The 22,160-nt window shown below is 42.1% G+C and overlaps 1 protein-coding gene across 1 annotated transcript; it reads right to left on the minus strand.

The window, feature by feature from the left end:
- Nucleotides 1-1,815: 1,815 nt before the first annotated feature.
- Nucleotides 1,816-20,297, minus strand: LOC147422945 (uncharacterized). The gene is made up of 2 exons (XM_086500889.1): nt 19,285-20,297; nt 1,816-1,900 (listed from the first exon to the last, which is right to left on the minus strand). Exons 1-2 carry the CDS (start codon nt 20,295-20,297, stop codon nt 1,816-1,818), a joined length of 1,098 nt encoding a protein of 365 aa, XP_086357015.1.
- Between the last annotated feature and the right edge of the window lie 1,863 nt (nt 20,298-22,160).

Consider the following 22,160-nt stretch of genomic DNA (forward strand, 5'->3'; position numbering starts at 1 on the left):
ACCAAAACTCATGGATAGGAGCATCTTGACATGCTCGACAAGTCTATATAGCCCACATGACCATATGGTGACCCGAAGCGGCACTAAACTTCAGAAACGGCATCAGACACACAAAGCATCAAATAGCTCTCGCGGCCAAACCGCATGTCCGTTTGCCACCAAACTTCACTAGCAGCTTTCCTAGACCATCAACAACCAAGTCCTATGGTGGTAGACCACTGCAAGTCATCGAAGACATGAAAACGCAACCACGGGTTTTTCTAGAGCGACAAATTGCCAAATGGAACTCCGATGAAGCCAAAGTTGACAAAAACCATATAGCAAGGATCCCCAAGGGACCGGGAAGCTATGGAGACCAACATCAAGAAATTTCATCGCCGAAAATCACTCCAAGAGTCAGAAAACGGCTCGGAAACTCTAAAATCCACACAGGGAGTTTTCTTCTATCAATTTGACTTTTCTGTTGAAATAATGCTTAAAAGGGACTCGGGGGGCCTCAGGGCAAGCACCAGTAGCACCTCCAACAAAATTTTTATCAGGAGACATCCTACGCGTAGTATGTCTCAAGGCCAAATCTGGGCACTAAACCTACCATTTCTCATCACACATAGCTTCTGAATAGCCTTTACATGCTAGCCACCAAGTTTCATCACATTTGGACAAAAATTGACCTCATGTGCACCAAAAACACAAAGTCAGGGCATAGAGGCAATAATGGGGCATAGACCTACCAAAACTTGTCCAAATCACATGAAACTTGCACAATACACTCATGAGCACATTGCCAAGCTATCTGTGTGGTCACATGCAAAAAATGATGAAATAGACATCCTACGCGTAGGATGTCTAAATGGCATTTTTGGCTCCCAGATGGTAGTTTTCAGTTCCAGATCTCTTTATATCACCTTCAAGAGCTCATATATCAAGTTTCAAGCCATTCCTATCACATTTGGCCCCCAACACCTCCAAGATGCAAATTTTGAGCCCAAAGACACTACACATGGTCTTACCAACACCAAAACTTGTCCAAATCAAAATCCAAGAGCATGGCCATATTCCACAGGCCAAGAGCTACCCACAGAACAAATCTCAAGCCAATTTGATGAAATAGACATCCTACGCGTAGGATGTCTCCAACATGATTTTGACCTACTGTGCAGGATCTGGCCTCATGGGAGCCATTACCCATTTGAATATCATTTGCCACCTGTTGTGGACATCCTACCAATTTATGAGCCTAAAGCCTGAATCTGCCCAGAAATGCACTTTTTGATGCCCAAACCCAATTCCAATCACATAGCCATGTTGCATAGGCCAAGGGCCACCAGCCTGCCAAGTTTCACAAAAAAACTGATGAAATAGACATCCTACGCGTAGGATGTTTAAATGATAAATTTTGGACAAAATGATACTGTGAGCACATGCAGAGCTTCCCAAGTTCCTTTTAAGTTTTATTTTCAATTTTCAAGTCATTTGGATAGTTAGAACTTTGTTTCTCAGCTAATATGAAAAAACCGCTAACTTCGGACTATTGAGTACAACAGGATCTATGGCAGCCACAAAATCACCGGCAAAGAAGAAGAGGATGACCCTAAAAGATTACTTGGAAGAAGTAGAGCCCTTTGTCATCCCAGCACATGGATTCAAGAGGATTTGCTAGAGTCAAATGACTTGAAGATCTACCAAGGTGTGTTCAAAGATCTGGAAGGAAATGCAATAGAGCTACCCATGCTACCAGGGGAGCTCAATGAGTTTGTCAGAAGCAAGATGGGAGAGTACTTGGAGAAGATAGATCTCCATAACTATTTTGAAGCACTAGTGGCCAGCAGGAATTGACATAAAATGAGTGTGGGAATTTGTAACCACGATCAAATAAGATGGAGTTGCCAGAGTCACTAATCTGCAGGGCAAGCCAGACACTATGATTGTAATCACAGAAAGAGTGGTGGCAGCACCACTAGACATCTCCAAAAAAGGGGATAGTGTGACAAAGCGCCGAGATGAAGTTAAGGTGTACATCGAAAAGAAGAACAACTACACCTTTGAAGACATTGCAAACCCTAAAGTGGCGGTCATGAGCCAGCTCTACAACCAGTATTTCCACATGTGTACAAAGCGGCCGCAGAAGTACAGAATGCCGTCGGGAGCCATTGCTACCACCTTCACCTGGGCAATGGAAAAGAGCAAGCCAAAGGTGATCAACTATGCTGCCTATATCCATGACAATCTGCTGAAGATGGGCTGATCTTAAACATTTTTAGAAACCCCCATAGGCTGTACATTTGCCTCATTGGAACTTACATTCGTATTTCCACCACTGAAGAGAGGCAACAAAGTGTCATAAATGTCCTGTGAGCTTACATTACTGTCTCTAGTACATGACAGCAAGGGCTGAACAGAATCTTCTACAAACACTACATCCCGAGAAACCAGAATATATTTTGTTTGCAACAGCATTTGCAAAATTTTGTCCACACTTGTCATACAAAGTGATCTTATACAGCCCACGGCACAAAAGCCCAGATGCAACAATTTCATCACCAAAATTGAGATCATGAACTGTACATCTGTCATCCACAAATTTGACTACAAGTCCAAGTCTAGCAAGTGCGGATACAGACAAGAGATTCTTCTTGATCCCAGGTACATAAAGTGCATCAATAAGTGTGAAGGAACTACCATTAGCAACAGTGAGCACAATCTTTCCAACTCCCTGAACTGGATAAGAGGTGTTGTTGGCACAAGTGACTGAATTCCCATGAGGGACAGACTCGAGAGAGGTAAACAATTCATGATGTGAGGTAATGTGCTTTGTAGCACCACTATCGAAATACCACACATGTGAATTTGCAGCAATTGACAAGCATGCATCATGGACAACAGGATTGTAAGTGCACTCTGCGCTTAAAGCCCATTCTGCATCAACATCAGCAACACAGTCTCCTTTCACAGAAGACTCAACAATTGCTTCATTTGTAGTGGAACCAACATTTGCAGCGGAACGACTCTCTTTCTTCTTAGCCTCTTTGGCCTTCAACTTAGGACACGACTTGATCAAGTGATCATTAGCTTTACAATAATGGCAACGCATCTTCTTTTTGCCCTTATCACCGGAATTGCCAGACGAAGTGCTGCCAGCAGAAGCATTAGGAACAGAAGTTTTGCCACTTCCAGCAGAACCATAAGAAGTGGCTGCATTGCTGTTACCACCCTTTCTTTGAGAAGCAATAAAAGCCTGTTCAACTGCACGACGCTGTCTAGTCCTGTTTTTTCTGAAAAGTGACTCTTGCAACAACAATGTGCATAATTCTTTAAACTTGACAACTTCTGGATTTCCTTGGGTCATAAGTCTCCAAGTACTAGCAAAATTCTGGTAAGAATCTGGTAAGGCATCAAGAACAGTCTGCACAAGGGAACTGTCTGAAATAACTTCATCTGCAGAAATAAGTTTCTCATTCCTTGACACTAGCAAGGAAAGTGTCCATATCATCTTCCTCATGCATAATCTTTGACTCCAGCTCTTTACGCAGCAAAGCAATTTTAGCCTCATTACAGCTTGCATAAAGACCTGCTAGAATATCCCAAGCCTGTTTTGCAGATTTTGCTGAATGGATGTGAGGAACAATGGTGTGCTTCACAGACAACGCAATCAATGCATGAGCCTGCGTATCCTTAACATCCCAACGAGCTTGTTCTACCGTAGGCAAAACAACTCTAACAGTTGCAATCCTTGCAGCAAGACCTGCAACATCCTCAACATCGCCTACATCCTCAGAACCAGGACGTACATCAATGCCTTGCACAATGTTCCAGACACCCTTTGACACAAGAACATGTTGCATCATATAGGCCCACATAGGGTATTTGTCTCCATCCAACCTTTCCTTAGCAGCAAACATCTTGAACACATCTGTGTTGTTGTTGTCAGCCATGGTAAATGCTACACTTGATGTCAAAACTGCCAAAAAAATGAGAAACGGAGCGAGAACAACCTGTGCTATATAGCACAAACCGTAGAAGACTATAAGGCACCTGTTATGCAGAAAATGGCATTGATAGAAATTCTGCACAAAATGACGAAATATGTCATAATAATCAATATCTAATTCTCCTAAATAATTTTCTCATATTAAACTGATCATTTAATGTGGGGAAGGCCAGGGGAGAAAAAACTAGAATATTGGTTAAGCTAGCAGACCGGCCACAGTAGGGATCCAAAGGGGGGGACCATCTGCAAAAGAGCCATGTGCAACAATGGGCTAAAAAGACCCTAAGGTTCAGCCCATTAAGACTTCCAAAATGCTAAGGTTCCAAAATTCAAAGGTTGTGTCCAAAGGTCAACCCTAGGGAAAATTGGATGCTTTGTGTGTGCCCTAAAAGTCTTTGCACATCCCTACATGGGAGGGGGCGAGCCCTAAAGGTAGGGGATGAGAGAAAAAGCCACACACACACACACACAGGCTCCCTTTACACAAAGGGAATGAGGGACACATGTCAGCTCCCTAGGCCGGATGCCCACAAGGTGTGCCCAATTTCTATTGGATGAACCTTGAAGTGGACCAATGAGAATTAAGCTAGAGTAAATCTAGTTTAATTAATTTAAAAACATTTAATAAAAGAAACCAATGAGAATTAAGTCTCCTAGAAGACTATTGGGCAGTCTCCCAAGGGGTCCAATGAGAGTTTAGTTTAACTATTTAATTACCTAAAGCTCTCACAAAAGGGGAAAGGGGGACACATGTCAGAAGGCTATCACTTATGCTGCTTAATTGTAATTGGCTTGACTTGGGGAGGGCCAATGAGGCTTCAGCAAGAGCAATTAGCAAGAGGGCTCGCCCAAGAGAGAGAGGGGGCTGATTTTTGCAAGGCATTATCACACACACACTCACACAAGCTCATGTGTGAAAAAAGAGAAGACTATGTCTTCCCAAGCTTTAATGGAGAACTCATCACCTACTCCAAGCTTGTGAGATAGAAGCCTACATCAACACTCTCTTGACATGTGGATGCAAATCCAACCAAGAGCCAAGCTTCAATGCATGCTCATCTCCTCTACCAAGCTAATTACTAATCTAAGCTATGCTACATATGAGTGATTATGTGAGGAGATGTACATCTTTCTCGTAAGATACTCCTTCTTTCTCTCAATCTACTCTCATACCTTGCTAGCTCTCACCATCTTCGAAGGTGTGTGAGATCTTGGGTCTGAGAACGGGGATAATTCAAGTTGTGTTTGTTAAGTGTTTTGCTTAGTGCATGAAGTTTCCATCTTCATTGCACTAGCTAGTCTTGAAGGAACACAAACAATTGTATTGTACAATGTCTCTCTTGATGGGAGAAACCATAATACAAAGCCTTTTGGAGGGGGGACCGGCTCCATGAAAATCCGGTCCTCAACTGTTGTCAATAGCTTAATTGCTCTCTCTTTTGAAAGTATTGTCGATGCTATCTAACTAGGTGTTATGCTTTTTGTTTCTCTCTCCACCCAAGCACTCTTGTAATTCTCATTAGGAATCTATTCTAATGAAATGCCCACTATGTTCATGCTAATTTCCGCTACTCATAAGTTATTAGGCCATCAAATGTTACATTGGTATCAGAGCTCAAGGTTTCTCTTTTCTTGCTCAAGAAGGGAGGTCCTCAAGCTAGCTACAAATGGTTGGTATTATGAATTGCCTGTGAGTAAGTAGAATAGGGATTTTTCAGCCTTGCAGTGCGCCTGTCTTCGTGCAGTTAACGGGGCATCACCGTCGAGAGCTATGGTCTTAATAGTGGAGTCTTACGGGGCTTGCCTACGGCTTAACCACTATTGAACTATTAGAAGCTTGACAGGAGCCGGTGCTGTTTTGGTGACGAAAGACCCTCTCTTCTATTCCTTGCAATTAATGGTATTCGAGCCGCGGGTACAGTAGCTTGAGTGCTTTTTCTAAAGGGGTAAAGAGGAGTAGCAACTAGGGCTTGAAGTGCCAAAGTACACGTAAAAAGTTTACACCTTAAAGTTGTTAGAATGGCTGACAATAGTAAAGAGAGTGAAATTAATGTTGATAACTTTGATTTTGCTCATGAGCAAGCTACTAATGATGCTTCAATGCTTGTTAACTATCTTGTTTCTAGGCTTCAACAAGCCATGGGCAATCCATCTCTCCAAAGTGAAGTGTAACGGCAGCTCCGTGCTCACGGGATTCTCCAAGCTCATCACCATGACGAGAGAACACCTAGGAATCCTCCTTGTGAGACTACCAAAAGAGGTCTCTCTCCGATTCGGTAAGAAGAAGAGAATCCATATGAAGGGCTCAAGAATTTACTTCTTGATGATGCATCTCCTTCCCAAAGGAGAACTCAAGAGCCTCCACCGAAGGAACGAGAAAGAAGCGAGTCTCCCGCCACCTCGGTGGAGATGGCTCCACAAAGACGGCGGGCTAAATGCTCTCCATCACCACCAAAGCGAAGAAGACCATCACACTCTTCTCCACGCCATAATTCAAAGAGGGATGATAAAAAAGCAAGAGAAGAAAAAGGAGAGAAAGAGGACACCCTCTTCTCCATCTTCTTCATCCTCTTCCTCTTATGAAAGCTATGGTGAAGACGACAAAGATCAAGACAAAAAAAAGGCGAGAAAGAGGTCACCCTCTTCTCCACCTTCTTCAAATTCTTCACCTTCTGAAGAAAGTGATGGTGCAATCTTTGAACCATCAAAAAGAAGAGGCCATAGGAAATCCTATGCCGCATGGAAGAGGTCGTCCAAGTTGAAGAAATTCAAAGAGGGAGGGAAGAGAATCTCTTTCCTTACCTATGATGGTACCTTTGGTGCTACGGACAAAGTCTTGGCCTTTATCCAACAATTCGATGCGGCGTTTGGAGATGAGGGCTTCACGGAGTCCTCTAAGCTACGCCATGTAGCTATGCACTTTCAAAAGTCCGCCAGACAATGGTGGTCTAGCCTACGAGCCAACGGTGAAGCTCCACGAACATGGAAAGCTTTAAGAGCTTCCATTATGAAGCAGTTTTTGGCCACCGATGCCAAAGACAAAGTACTCACCAAATGGCGAAGCTTAAATCTCTCTCCCAATGAATCTATCCACAAATATGTAGACAAGTTTTGGGACCTACAACTCAAAGCCATTGTCTTCAAAAAGTTGGATTTTGGAGAGCAAAAGCAACAATTTTGTGCGGACTTAACCGAAGAAATGGTGGAGTATGTCAACTCCCAAAGACCACGTACCATATCGGCGGTAATACACCATACTATGGTCGCCTCTCGAATCAATTTCCAAACAGGGGCAAAAAGAAATAATAAGCCCCCGGAAAATAAGGGTTCCAATGAGCCTAAGGGGAAGGACAATGTCCAAAAGTCTCCTAAGGGCAACTCCAACAAAGCTAAAGAGAAGGGAGTTTACAAAGGTAAGAATAAACTCTCTCCTGAAGAGCTTGAGTGTTATTGTAAGGATAACCGGTGTTTCAAGTGCGACGAACAAGGGCATGCGTACCGCGCTTGTCCCCAAAAGAAAAACCGCCAAGATCCTCCTAGAGCTTCCTTGGTTGAAATCCAAGAGGAGGAGACTCACCAAACTCACCACAAAGGATCTCCTCTATGCCATGTTTGGGGAAAGGTAAGAGAACATGATGCTTTTATTCTCTTTGACCCTGGTTCTACTCACAATTTTATGTCTATAGAGTTGGCCACCAAGCTAGGAATACAATCCTACGAGATGGGAGATGTCCTACCCGCAGACAGTGCCTTCAAGGGGCAAGAAGCTTCAGTCACTCCCTTAATCGAGAATTGAGGCTTCATGTCCAAGGCTATGTTGACAAAGAGGACTTCTTTATCTCTCCTCTCAAGCATGAGGATGTAATCCCAGGGGCACCATGGTTTGACCGCCTGGTTGTCGATGTTAAATTTCCTGAAAGGAGAATCTCCTTTAAGTTCAGGGAAAAAGACATGTATATAGATGCTAAGGAAATGGGTAACACCATCCCCATTGTACATACACCAGCTTTCAACAAGTCAATAAAGAGCTCTATTTTCGTGTACATGATTTTTGTTAAAGACTCTCAAAATGAACCTAATGCTTTAGCAAAAGAAAATAAAAGCAACCAAAAGGAATTAGAGTTATCCAATTTTCTCAAGGGGTTTCAAGATGTTTTTATTGACGACATCCCTTGTGAGCTACCTCCTAAACGAGGTAATGATGACCATGCAATTGAACTTCTTCCAGGAAGTTCAACACCTAATAAACCTCCTTATAGAGTTTCTCAAGCTCAACAAGAGGAGATTATGCGGCAAGTGCATGAGTTAGTTGAGAAGGGTATGGTTAGGCCAAGCTCATCTCCATTTTGCTCACATGTGCTATTAGTGCAAAAGAAAGACGGCACATATCGTATGTGTGTCGACTATAGAGCACTAAATAGGATCACTATCAAGAATAGGTTTCCCGTTCCACGGGTAGAAGACCTATTTGATAAGCTACAAGGATCGACCTACTTCAATAGGGTTGACCTAAAAAGTTGCTATCATCAAATAAGGATAGTTGATCAAGACATTGTAAAGACCGCATTTTGTACTACATTTGGTCTTTACGAATACATTGTCATGCCTTTTGGCTTGACCAATGCACCAGCCACATTCAACCGCTTGATGGAGAAGCTGTTCAGGCCTCATCGAACCTTCACTGGAGTGTTCTTTGATGATATTATCATCTACAGCAACACCTCCAGGTAATATTTCAAGTTTTAAGAGAGAATAAACTTTATGTTAATCGAAAGAAAAGTGAATTTTTCTTGCAAGAGATTCAGTATTTAGGTCACATTATCTCTCAAGATGGCATCCAAGTGGATCCATCCAAGTTAGAGGTAATAAAAGGATGGCCTAAACCAAGGAATCTTCATGAACTAAGAAGCTTCATAGGTATGTGTGCATACTATAGACGCTTCATAGAAAAGTTCTCACAAATTGCGGGACCATTACATGACCTAACAAAGAAAAGCGTTAGGTATACATGGTCTGCTAAGGAGAACAATGCTTTCGAAAAGCTTAAAGAAAAGCTTATCTCTCAACCTGTGCTTACACTACAGGATCTCTCAAAACCATTTGAGGTCCAATGTGATGCATGTGGTGATTGCCTTGGAGCTGTTTTGCTCCAAGAAGGGCACGCCATAGGCTATGAGAGTCGAAGGCTCGACCCTGTTGAGCAAGCTCTAGGCATATACGAAAAGGAACTCCTTGCAGTTCTACATGCCTTAGACTCATGGAAGCACTATTTATTGGGGACTCCTTTCATTCTGCGAACGGATCACCAAAGTCTTAAGTACTTCATGACGCAGACCAAGCTCTCCGACAAACAAATGAGGTGGGAAAATTTTCTTTCGCAATTTCATTTTCATATTGCTCACATTGCTGGCAAGCATAATCAAGTAGCTGATGCACTCTCAAGACGGCCGAGAGTGAATGCGGTTTCCATAGCAACTCACAATGATCTATCTTCAATGATAGATGAGTATGCTATTGATCCCGATTTTAGAGATGTGATTTCAGCCCTTGCATCAGGGAAGAAAGAAGAACCATTTACTTTACAAGATGGTTATCTTCTCTATGGCAATAGACTATGCGTTACTAACTCACTACGTGAGAAAGTAATGTATGAATCTCATGCTCCACCTTATGCAGGGCATAGAGGGATTCAGTCTACCTTAAAGGGAATTGAAACATATTCCTATTGGCCTACCATGAAAGTGAACATACAAGAGTATGTTTCCAAATGTGTGGTATGCCAAAAGACAAAATTTGATAGAGGGAAGCAACTTGGATTGCTTCAACCCTTGCCAATCCCTAATTTACCATGGGAGAGCATATCCATGGATTTTATCTTTGGATTGCCTAAGTCTATCCATGGGAATACGGGAATATGGACGATAGTAGACAAGTTTAGTAAACAAGCTCATTTTATACCTGTCAAAAAGACTATCAAAGCTCATCAAATGGCAACTCTTTTTATTTCACAAATTTTCAAGTACCATGGCTTGCCCATGTCCATAATGTCGGATAGAGATCCTAGAATGACTAGTAATTTCTGGAAGGGTCTCTTTGAGAATTTAGGAACAAGGCTAAACTTCTCTTCGGCCTATCATCCACAAACTGATGGCAAAAGTGAAATAGCTAACCTAACCATTCTTGATCTACTAAAAGCCTATGTAATGGAAGTAGATCAAAGATCCCAATGGGAGAAGTACTTACCGTTAGTGGAGTATGCTTACAATAACATTGTACATACTTCCACAGGAAAAGCACTTTTCGAGGTAATTGAGAGAAGATCAAAAATTCCCTTGCTACTTAAGGTACATGGGAAGATCTTCGCTGCAGATGAGTATAGCCGAGACCTACAAGAATCTTTCCAAAAGATTAAGGATGCTATCTCTATCTCACAGCAAAGGCAAAAGGCTGCTGCTGACAAGCACATAAGAGCCCAAGCCTTTAAAGAAAATGATTGGGTCTTGTTAAAGTTTCCCAAGGCTCGATTAAGGCACACAACGGGCAAGAATCCTACGGGTCACCAAAAGTACTATGCTAAACTAGCAAAAAGGTACTATGGTCCCTTTCAGATTCTTAGGCCAATCAATGAGATGGCCTATCAACTCAAGTTGCCCAGTCATTGGCTCATACACAATGCTTTTCATGTGACCTATTAAATCCTTACAAAGGAGAGCCACCTCAAGAACCAACTATTGAAGACCCACCGAAGATCGAGAACCAAGAAGAGGTGCTGCAGTCCGAGTCCATTCTCCGACATGAAGACAAGGTACTAAGAGGCGGTAAGACTATCCGACGATATCTTATTAAATTTAAGAATTATCCTTTTGAAGATGCTAGATGGATGCAAGGCATACAATTAAAGGATTACCTAAACCTTGTCAATGCTTACAATGCTTTCCAAGAGTAAGCAAATGTACAAAATGTTAAAAATGAACAAAATTTTTGTCTTATAAGACTCTCTTTTTCTTTATTTGTGCACAAAAATGAAGTAGTATGCATGCTTAAATCAAGTTTGCGGAGACGACGTCTCCCAAACACCAAGTAGAGCTTGTCACTTTACTATGGAAGACTGATAGGACTAATGTGCAGACATGCTTGCGGCAGCCTCAGGCTCTCAAGCGCCAAATGGACTAGTCATCCATTGTGGAATGATGTCGTAGGGTAACATAGGGCTCCTCTACCCGCTAAGAAAAGGACTCATGAACATACTTTATCTTCTCTACACCATAGTCGAGGACGACTATGATTTCAAGAGAGAGGTAATGTCATAATAATCAATATCTAATTCTCCTAAATGATTTTCTCATATTAAACTGATCATTTAATGTGGGGAAGGCCAGAGGAGAAAAAGCTAGAATATTGATTAAGCTAGCAGACCGGCCACAGTAGGGATCCAAAGGGGGGGACCATCTGCAAAAGAGCCATGTGCAACAATGGGCTAAAAAGACCCTAAGGTTCAGCCCATTAAGACTTCCAAAATGCTAAGGTTCCAAAATTCAAAGGTTGTTTCCAAAGGTCAACCCTAGGGAAAATTGGATGCTTTGTGTGTGCCCTAAAAGTCTTTGCACATCCCTACATGGGAGGGGGCGAGCCCTAAAGGTAGGGGATGAGAGAGAAAGCCACACACACACACATAGGCTCCCTTTACACAAAGGGAATGAGGGACACATGTCAGCTCCCTAGGCCGGATACCCACAAGGTGTGCCCAATTTCTATTGGATGAACCTTGAAGTGGACCAATGAGAATTAAGCTAGAGTAAATCTAGTTTAATTAATTTAAAAACATTTAATAAAAGAAACCAATGAGAATTAAGTCTCCTAGAAGACTATTGGGCAGTCTCCCAAGGGGTCCAATGAGCATTCAGGAGCCCCATGGCTTGCCTGATTCCTATTGGCCAGGAGGCAAAGGGGTCCAATGAGAGTTTAGTTTAATTATTTAATTACCTAAAGCTCTCACAAAAGGGGAAAGGGGGACACATGTCAGAAGGCTATCACTTATGCTGCTTAATTGTAATTGGCTTGACTTGGGGAGGGCCAATGAGGCTTCAGCAAGAGCAATTAGCAAGAGGGCTCGCCCAAGAGAGAGAGGGGGCTGATTTTTGCAAGGCATTATCACACACACACTCACACAAGCTCATGTGTGAAAAAAGAGAAGACTATCTCTTCCCAAGCTTTAATGGAGAACTCATCACCTACTCCAAGCTTGTGAGATAGAAGCCTACATCAACACTCTCTTGACATGTGGATGCAAATCCAACCAAGAGCCAAGCTTCAATGCATGCTCATCTCCTCTACCAAGCTAATTACTAATCTAAGCTATGCTACATATGAGTGATTATGTGAGGAGATGTACATCTTTCTCGTAAGATACTCTTTCTTTCTCTCAATCTACTCTCATACCCTGCTAGCTCTCACCATCTTCGAAGGTGTGTGAGGTCTTGGGTCTGAGAACGGGGATAATTCAAGTTGTGTTTGTTAAGTGTTTTGCTTAGTGCATGAAGTTTCCATCTTCATTGCACTAGCTAGTCTTGAAGGAACACAAACAATTGTATTGTACAATGTCTCTCTTGATGGGAGAAACCATAATACAAAGCCTTTTGGAGGGGGGACCGGCTCCATGAAAATCCGGTCCTCAACTGTTGTCAATAGCTTAATTGCTCTCTCTTTTGAAAGTATTGTCGATGCTATCTAACTAGGTGTTATGCTTTTTGTTGCTCTCTCCACCCAAGCACTCTTGTAATTCTCGTCAGGAATCTATTCTAATGAAATGCCCACTATGTTCATGCTAATTTCCGCTACTCATAAGTTATTAGGCCATAAAATGTTACAAAATAGCCTGTGCAGTACTACCTGTAGTGGAAACGGAGGCCGAAATGAGCCCAAATGAAAATTCTGAGCAGACCAAGCTCTACGAGCTATCCCAAAATATTTGTCTACGAGCTCTATGCTGGCGGAGGACGTGACCTGCTCTGATACCAATTGTTGGAATTAGGGTTGCAGAGAAACGTACACAGCTTGGAGAAGACGAAGGAAGCTGAAGGCACACAATAGAGAGTGTATTACTTAGTGTGCAATGGAAAGATAGATAGCCTTAGAGTGACGGGCCTATATACAATGCACGGGGGAAAAAACCTCCTAAAGAGGGAAAAAATACCCCGGCGGTCCTAGTGTGTTCACACACATCACTACCACATGTATATGGTAACACGATTAAGACAATTTTTGCCATCTTATCGCCTGAAAAATGGCTTCCACTTATGCCTCCATGTGAATGTTCTAGAATCAGCAGGTATTCACTTTCACTTGCACAGATTCTAAGTTGATTGTCCTTTCCTCGCTTATAGAGTTGTTTCCCAATTAAATTATAGTTGCGAGCCTCCAGCTCTATAGCCCTTTTCCATGCTCTTGTTATATTTTCAGGAAACATCCTTGTGGTTAAGAAATCAATGATATATTGACTCCATGTAGGTGCAATGTTTACCTGAAACAATGTCGCGTGATCCACTGGTTGTTTGGCACTACGTATAGTACAATTGTTAACATAAGCATGTGTGTCAGCATACATAGTTGGCCAATAAATCCCTAATTATTTCAGTCTCTGGTGTGTTTTCATTGTTGAACAATGAAATTCACAATCCTGGACATGTGCTTCTTCAAGATAACACTCGAATTCCTCCGGACTTATACAGAATCGTAGAATTTGGTCCGAGCCGAGATGACACAGTCGTCTTGCAATCGACTGGAAGTTTTTTGTTTGTCGAATTGTTTGTTGTTTGGGTCTGTCTTCCTTGTTATCAAACCTACCTCCAAAGGAAAGAATGCTAACAATTTCCTGAGACCATTTGGGTATCATTTCAATATTGAAAAGATACGCATCAGGTATGTCATCATCTACTCCTTCAGAAGCTTCCCCGTTTTGTAGCCTTGAAAGATGATCTGCCCGTAGATGAGTTTTACCCTTTTTGACCACCAGTGTGAAGTCAAACTCTAGCACTATAATAAACCAACGTACAATTCTCCCAGTATTGCATGGTTTATTTACCAGATACAAAAGAGCTTGATGATCTGTGAAGAACACAAATTTGTTTGCGAGCAAATAATGCCGAAATTTCTTTACAGCATAAATCATTCCTAACCCCTCTCTTTTAGTGGTTATGTAGTTCTTTTCTACACTGTTTAACTGTTGGCTTGCATAACAAACTGGGAAATCCATTGTTCCGTCTCTAGGTTGAGCCAGAATACTCCCAATTGCATATGCAGAAGCATCAACGTGAACATGGAATATCTTTTTCCAATGTGGTGCCTTAAGTACCGGTGCTAATACAAGGTTTTCCTTAAGCTTTTGGAATGAAGTTTCACACTCCTTAGTCCATTCGAAACTGACTAACAAACGATACAGAGGTTGTGCAATGACTGCATACATATATATGAATCTTCGATAATATCAGTAGTGTCCCATGAAGGATTGCACTTGTTTCGCATTAGTAGGCCTAGGCAGGTCTACTATGACTTTGATTTTGTCTAGGTCAGTGGTTATGCCATTTCTTGAGACAATGTGTCCTAAGATGCGGCCTTGCCTAACCATAAAAATGCACTTTTCCGGGTTAAGACAGATTCGATATGTTCTGCACTTCTCAAATATCTTTTGTAAATGGTCAATATGTTCTTCTCATAGAAGAGAGTGTACACAAAGATCATCCATGTATATTTCTAAGAATATTCTCAGGTATTCTTTGAATGCATGAGTCATTAACCTTTGAAAGGTAGTTGGGGCATTAGTTAAGCCAAAAGGCATAACTCTATACGCATAGATTTCCCATTCTGTGGCAAACGCTGTTTTGTGTTGATCCTCTATTGCAATTGCCAATTGGTTATATCCTGCAAACCCATCAAGAAAGGAATAAGTCCGTTTTCCTGCCACCCTCTCAAGTACATGTTCTGTGATCGGCAAGGGATAATTATCCCTAATGGTGGTTGCATTTATCTTTTTGAGGTTTACACACACTCGCAGTTTTCCGTTCTTTTTGGGGACAACCACAATGGGTGACACCTAATCCGTATGTTCGATTTCGTAGATGAATTTAACATCCATCAGCTTGTCATCTCCTCTTTGATTCGTTTAGCAAATGTGTCATCATATGTGTAAGGGCGCTGTTTGCTAGGTGTGTCATCTGATTTCAAAGGAATTATATGTTGGCATATCGATGAATCAACTCCTTTGAGGTCTTTGTAGGACCATGCAAACACATCTTTATACTTCTTGAGAAGTTGTGTTATCCGTTCTTCTTCTTTAGGCTCTAAGTCAGTTGCGATATAGACCGGTTGAGACTTTTCACCTGGTTCAGCGAGGTCTATCCGTTTTGCATTTTCCGGCCCATCGTAAGATTCCTGGTTGATTCTTTCTCTGACTTGTGGCGTCATTATATCTTTCTGTCCTGGATGGTGAATTTTCGATAGTGTGATGGTACATTCATGTTTCCTTTTTCTGACTCCTCCTTACCATCACTTTCTCCCTCAATAGTCCATACCTCTAGTAAAGACCGTTTTAGTTCTTGGTATTTCTTTTTACGCTCCAATTTGGTCCACACTGGGTCTTTGTTGTTTCTTGTTTTGATGTTTGATATTTGTTTGATTTTGTTTCTGTTTGCGTTCGTTACCTTCGAACTTTTGGGAATCCGCCTAATATTTGATCTTTTACACAATCCTCTGCTTTGACAAGCATTAGATAGTGAGTTTTATCTTTTATCTTGGGCATCAGATTCTCTCTCATTTTGTTTTTTGCTCATTTTTTCCTATAGCGTTCCTGACGTCTAGGGTGCTGATTGGCAAAATCATAAAACTTGTCATTCGTTGTTTCCTCCCCACACTCGCTTGAGCTGTCTGAACACTCGTTATCTGCATCATTATTTACTATAGGGTGATTTTGCCACCTGACCGCATTAGCTCATCCAATGGTAAACAATTGCTACCAAGAGCTCCATGTGTCTACGAAGGTAGGTGTAACACTGGGGCAAGCATGGGAGGCCATGTCAAAATAGTAGGCAATAGAAAAATAGGATGTCTATGCTCGATCACATGACTAAGGAGGGACCAAAGATGTATTTGGTTCTACATTCTCATCTCCTCCTGGTATAAGGTCTACTATGTAATAGGGTAGCACATCATAGCCATCCTTATCGCAAAATTTCATCGTTGGGCTATCTGTAATGGTACAAACATCCAATGTTGCTAGTATGTATTCACATTCCAGAGGTTCCAAGGCATCTTTAGGAAAAGGTTCCGGGATATAATCCTTGTCCTCAATTGCTCTTTCTAAGACACATTCCTCTCTTTTTAAGCTCCCACAATGTGAAGCTCTGCACATCTATAGCTCCTTTTGTTGCCCTAACCATGCTGGGAGTTTTGACCCTGCCAATGTAGCTGAATCAAACTCTTCTACTGGTGTCTGGTTCACATCCTTGTAACTATGGTCTTTCAAGTGAATTTTGGTTGTAGTCTCACCATGTCTGAGGTATATGTGGTCGTAACCCCAATCCTGGACCATCTTTAATTGTCGCATGAATGGTCTTCCCAAGATGATCTCGTAATTGTTCTTTTTGTCGAAATCGACTATTGCAAATGTATGCTCATACTCGATTCCGCACGAAGTGACAATTTCTTTTTCTAAGAGTCCTAAAGGCTTCTCCATGAACCCGTCTGCCAATTGCAATTTCATTCTGGTCGCCCTCAAAGCCGGTTTTCCCCATTTTTTCCAGATTTCCTTAGTGGCGATAACGACTCCTGCTCCACTGTCAAGAATAGCTTTGGAAACTAATCCTTGGAATTCTACTGGTAGCGTGGTGTTTCCATCTTCTCCCTCGCAGTATTCTCCAACCTTGTTTAAAGGTACAGGCCTTGTGTTTAGTTGAGGCTTGTCCAATTCTCTGATCCCTTCCTGAAGCTTCGAGGTGGAGTCTTTTACTCCAAATTTTTCTATGCATTTGCCTATTGTGGTCCACATGTTTGGTTGTAACGTCAGGAGTTTGGCTAATGTGATTGTGCATGCCACAGGGGTGGACAATAACTCAATCAACCTTTGTGAATCCATCACTCTGTTAGAAGAAAGTCTTTGAGATGGGATTGCTCTCAGCTCAGACTTGGCTTCATACTCTCCTAGGTAAGAGGGTAGAGTTCTTAGTGAGTCTGGTTGGCTGTGCCCCGAACTAATTGATCCCTGGTCTCCCCCTTGCAAATGTATATCAAAGTTCATTTGTGATCTTGCCTCAAATTATTCAATAGGAGGTAAGATCTCATTTTTCTCTTTTCTCGTGCTATTCCTATGGTAACTCATCCTGTTAGCTTCGTTGGCATCACGGATTTGCTTCCACAGGTCATCTAGACCATTACAATCCTTACCCATTTCTATCACTGTTTTAGGCTGGAACCCCTCACTTGTCTCATCTGTTGTATTTTGGCACTATGATAGGCTCTCCCCTAGACTCAGAGGTATTCGTGAGTCTCGCCTTTGTGTCTACTTGTTTCTCTAAGGTTGGTTTGATAGGGGCTGGAGTTGGTACTTCATGCCAACTTGCAGTTTTTTCAAGCGAATTTTCTATCAATGATTGAGCTGTTTCAATCATCTTTCTACACATTTCCAACCTCTATTTTTCTATCTCAGCATATGGATAAGTCATCCATCTTTGCTCTTGGGTTTGGTTGTTTTTGAGTCTGGCTTCATAAGCTTTTAAAAGTGCATCTAACTGCTCATTTACCTTTTCTACCAACACTAATCCTCCTGATCCTGCACTTTTGGGTTTTGTTATTTCCTTGGGTGCTATGGTTTCCACAGTGTGTGAGATTAGACTAGCTAGATCCTCTAACCGCTCTAATATATCCTTCATGTGTTTCAACTCCTCGGATAGAGCCGTTTACTCTCGTTCTCTCCTGGCTTTCATACGCGTCTTTCTAGCTTTCCAAGTGCATCTATTATTTTTCGCTTCTGAACTTGGGGCATCAGTTTTTAGCTCTTCAATTACGGGTTCGTTCGTCATTCTTTGAGCTTGGGCTCGTGTCACAGCCTGAATAGGTATTACTGTCTCGTTTTCTGACCCTCCACTAGAAAGCACTGCTTCTAGCATGTTCAAGGTAGTTTTTGCTCCTTTTCTCGGGTTCTTAGGGCAATCCGGAATCAAATGAGTAACTCCACACTCGGTGCAATATGCGTTGACTCTAATGATTTCATCATGAGGACAGTCTCTTAGCTAATGGTCTCCACCACACTTGTAAAAGGGTCCCTTAGGTTGTTGAGGTGCTCCTTGAGCTCCTCTTTGTTGGTATGCATGTCTCTGCCCGCCCATGCCTCCGTTAGTTATGAACAACAATGTTCCTTCATCCAAGCTATATCTTCCTTTTCCTGCTACCTGTGCAGATGTTGGTGGTCCTGCACTTCCTATCATGGTTCTGGCGTGGAGGGTTCTTCCGATGGATAATAGACATGATTTGCAGCATATCCATTGGGATATTTGTAATATGCATGCATAGGCACTAAAGCCTTCTCCTCTGGTTCGATTACTGTTGGTGTGTATCTTATGCCAACTGGTCGTAATCCTGGTAGGGGTGGTTGCTGCCCCAACACTAGTTGTGGTCTTTCTACACCTACAGGTCCTGGTAGGTTGCCTGCTTGATACCTAAGCATCGGTGGAAGTTGAGGAGATGCTACCTGAGCCTGGGGAGCATAAAGTGTCTCTCTCACATATCCCTTGTTATAATAACATTCCTCCATCCCACGGTTTGTCTATTTTTGTTCAATAGCACACCATTTGGGCTGTTTAGCTTGAGGTTTGGCGTACATGTTAATGTTTTTTAGCACTTCCTCTACAAGCTGCTCCTGGCTTACAGCTACTTCTCCTTTCGGTGCCGTCTTAGCGGACTTGCTTCCACTTTGTTGTGAGAATGAATCGTCGTCAAGATCCTTGAATTCACCCTCTTTGTAGACCGCACAATTGTCTACAAGGTAAAGAGCCTCCTTAGTTAACTCATTTAACGTCGTGCTTCTCTTCATATGTAAGTCCTTCTGGAGATCTACATTCCTTAGTCCTTGAATAAATATAAGCATAAGTCTGGACTGAGTTAACAGTTCTTCCACAGGGCAGAACTTAACATATCTTTTTAGTCGGAGGGCTGCCTTTCACACAGATTCTCCGTCTTTCTGTTTGAATTTATGGATTTGTGAGACTGTATTATGAGCTATCCCCCTTTGTAAGAAGTCCTCAATAAACTCGTCAAACACCGCCTCCATAGGCTCAAAGTCTCTACGCTCCACAGAGTCAAACCAAGTAGCAGCATCCTCCTCTAGGGTTAGTCCAAACCCTGCAAATTGGGTAGGGAAGTCTAACACCTCTTCAACTCTCATTACACGCACAAAGGCTGCTACATGATCTCGAGGATCTCTGTTTCCCGTGTATTTCTTGTTTACCCATTTTTGCACTTGAGAAGGTCTAATTCTACAATGGTCCACAAATCTCATCATTGGATCTCCTCGTCCTAATCTATATACTTCCTCTGGCCTTCGGTAGTGGGTGGGTTCCTCTCCCAGTGGTGCTCCTAAGCCGTAATTTCTGACGGTTCTTGCAAGAGATGGTTCATCTCTTCGAACTCGCTCTATGGGTGGTCTTCCAGGCTCTGTTGACCCTTGAGTTTTTTGCTTACTCTCGCCTTGATACCTTGAATAGAGTGGTGGTTCTTGTAAATCCTTTAGCCCTCGTGGGGCTTGATAACCACCTCGGTTTTGGTCTTGTTCCAATGTTGTACTCTGTCGAAGCCATGCTTGCAATGATGGGTGAGTTGTTGGTTGGTTCTGGTTGTTGAACATCTGCGATCGGATAGAATGTGAGGTCGTGTCATACTCTTCTGAAAATGGATTTGTCAACTTGCTAGGGGTGTAGGTGGCTCTTGCTACTTCTTCGGGGGTATATGTTGATGCTCCTAGAACTGTTGCCTTTTCTATCTCCTCTGGGAGAATACGTTGGTATTCTCGCCCGTACCTATCAACAAAAACAATATCCTTCCCCATAGCAATTTCATAAGAGAATAAGTAAAGAACCTTGTCTTTGCTTAATTCGTTTGGGTAGGGGTCTTTGCATCGGAAGTAAGAGACTATTCCCTCGCTTTCATGCTTGTAAATCCCCACTTTCTCATTATAGGTTGAGACCCTGGTTATTTTCTTATCATACATAAAAAGCACTCTAGGTCGATCAATGTTTGGAGGCGGTTCTTGAGTTTCTGAAACCATTTTTCCTTTTGCCACGTTATCTCCATATCTATTGTAATCCTCAGGGTTACTAACTATCAGATAGTGGTTCCCCTTTTCGTCTCGGAATCTATCTCCATCATCATAGACTCGAATTATCTCCAGTCTTTGAGCCGGTCTTTCTTCAATACAAATATACTTGTGTCCTCGATAGTCAGAATAAACTAGGGCTGCCCTCGAGTTTGTTCCTTCTAAAAAGATCATAGTTAACTTGGGATCGTTCAAAGGATTTAGGGAGGTGCTTCCTCCTGGCATTGGTCCTTCATAGGAGAAACCTCCCGGCTGTTGACTACCCATCATGAAGAAGGACTTGTCTGATGAAGTGTCAGCATCACTACCCTCCTCAATTATCGGTGCTAGTGAATCTAGCCACACTCTCTTCGGTGGACACTAAGCTACCCTGATCACCTGCCACCTTACTTGTCTGATGAAGTGTCAGTCAGTATCACTACCCTCCTCAATTATCGGTGCTAGTGAATCTAGCCTTGCTTGAGTTACACTCTCTTCGGTGGACACTAAGCTACCTTGATCACCTGCCACCTTTTGGTCTCTAAAAATGTATCTTCCTGATCTTAAATTCATCAAACTTAGCAATGCAACTTACACAAATCCAACCACTCACCTGGCAAAGGATCAGTTTCCGCACAACTTCTTGCTTTGCCGCTGAATATACCTGTACACAAGCGTTTAATTTCGGCAATTGAATCAAAGCATTTAACCGCTAGAGGTGATCTTAGTAATGATTGGTATAACTGGAGAGTTAACCTCAACCACTACTATATTTATACACTTCTGATGTTCTAGATTAGGTATGCTAATCTGGAACTGTACTTCCCTCGGATGTTGGTCAATTTACATGAAAAGTTTGAATTTAGTCTTTGCTCCATCAAAAGGTCAAACAAGATCCAAATTCACTTCTGAAAGAAGTTCTGAAACCCTCAAAGTCAAATGGAACATCACTGTATAACCTCAATCAAATTTTCTCTTCACTAAGCCCCAGTAGACATCCTACGCGTAGGATGTCTCCTGCTCTTTTTTGCCTGGTTTTTGTACTATAGGTCCCCCTTGATGTGCTGAGTCCACAGCTGTTTTTACTTTTTGATTTGGACACCTATAAGTTGGTCAATTGGTCAGAAATCTGTTCCAGCAGCTTGCTGTTGGTCTGACCAGTCAAATCAACTCCAATTTGGACCAAAATTGACTAGGAGACTTGTCTCAGGCTATACAACACCCTGCTATGCCTACAGTCAGTTTCTGGCTCGTATTTCATGCATTAGATATTCTACACGTAGCATGTCTAACTGATCAAAATAGCTTCAAATACAAAGCACAGACTCTCCTTAAGGTGCTGATCACTTTGGTATTTGGATTTGGAGTGCAAAATCACAAAGATGACATCCTACGCATAGGATGTCTTTTTGACCTGTCTAACTTTAGACTTGAGCCACAACTTCCCCTTGATGTCAGCAACCCAGTGCTATGATTAGATTTTGGTTTGGATTTCAAAAGACCCCAATTTTAGCTGTTCTAGCCTTCTTCATTCAAAAATGCTAAAGTCTACTTAGAACTCAATTTTCACACCCAATTGAGATGAAACCTTTCTCACTCACTCAATATATCATGCAGATCATGCTTATGCAGCCATCCTATGGTTTTGGTCTTAAAATAATGCCTTGGCATAATTTGGGTAGGATATCTGGCAATTTCTGTCTATCTGGCTTTATCCTGTCAAGATATAGTCAAATTTCCACTTTCCAGGTGAAAATAGGGTAAAACCTACCTTCTGAACACACTGGTCAACTCAAAATTCCAAAATTCCCACCAGATTAGCCTGTAGACATCCTA

Source organism: Adiantum capillus-veneris, chromosome 26 (assembly GCF_014529385.1).
Source record: "Adiantum capillus-veneris isolate H3 chromosome 26, ASM1452938v2, whole genome shotgun sequence".
Classification (NCBI taxonomy): domain Eukaryota; kingdom Viridiplantae; phylum Streptophyta; class Polypodiopsida; order Polypodiales; family Pteridaceae; genus Adiantum; species Adiantum capillus-veneris.

Coding starts and splice junctions, on each gene's coding strand:
- LOC147422945 (XM_086500889.1), bottom strand. CDS start 20,297: ATGGTTTCAGAAACTCAAGAACCGCCTCCAAACATTGATCGACCTAGA. Junction 1,901..19,284: donor ATGGAGGCGGTGTTTGACGA/GTTTATTGAGGA, acceptor CTTGCCCTGCAG/ATTAGTGACTCTGGCAACTC.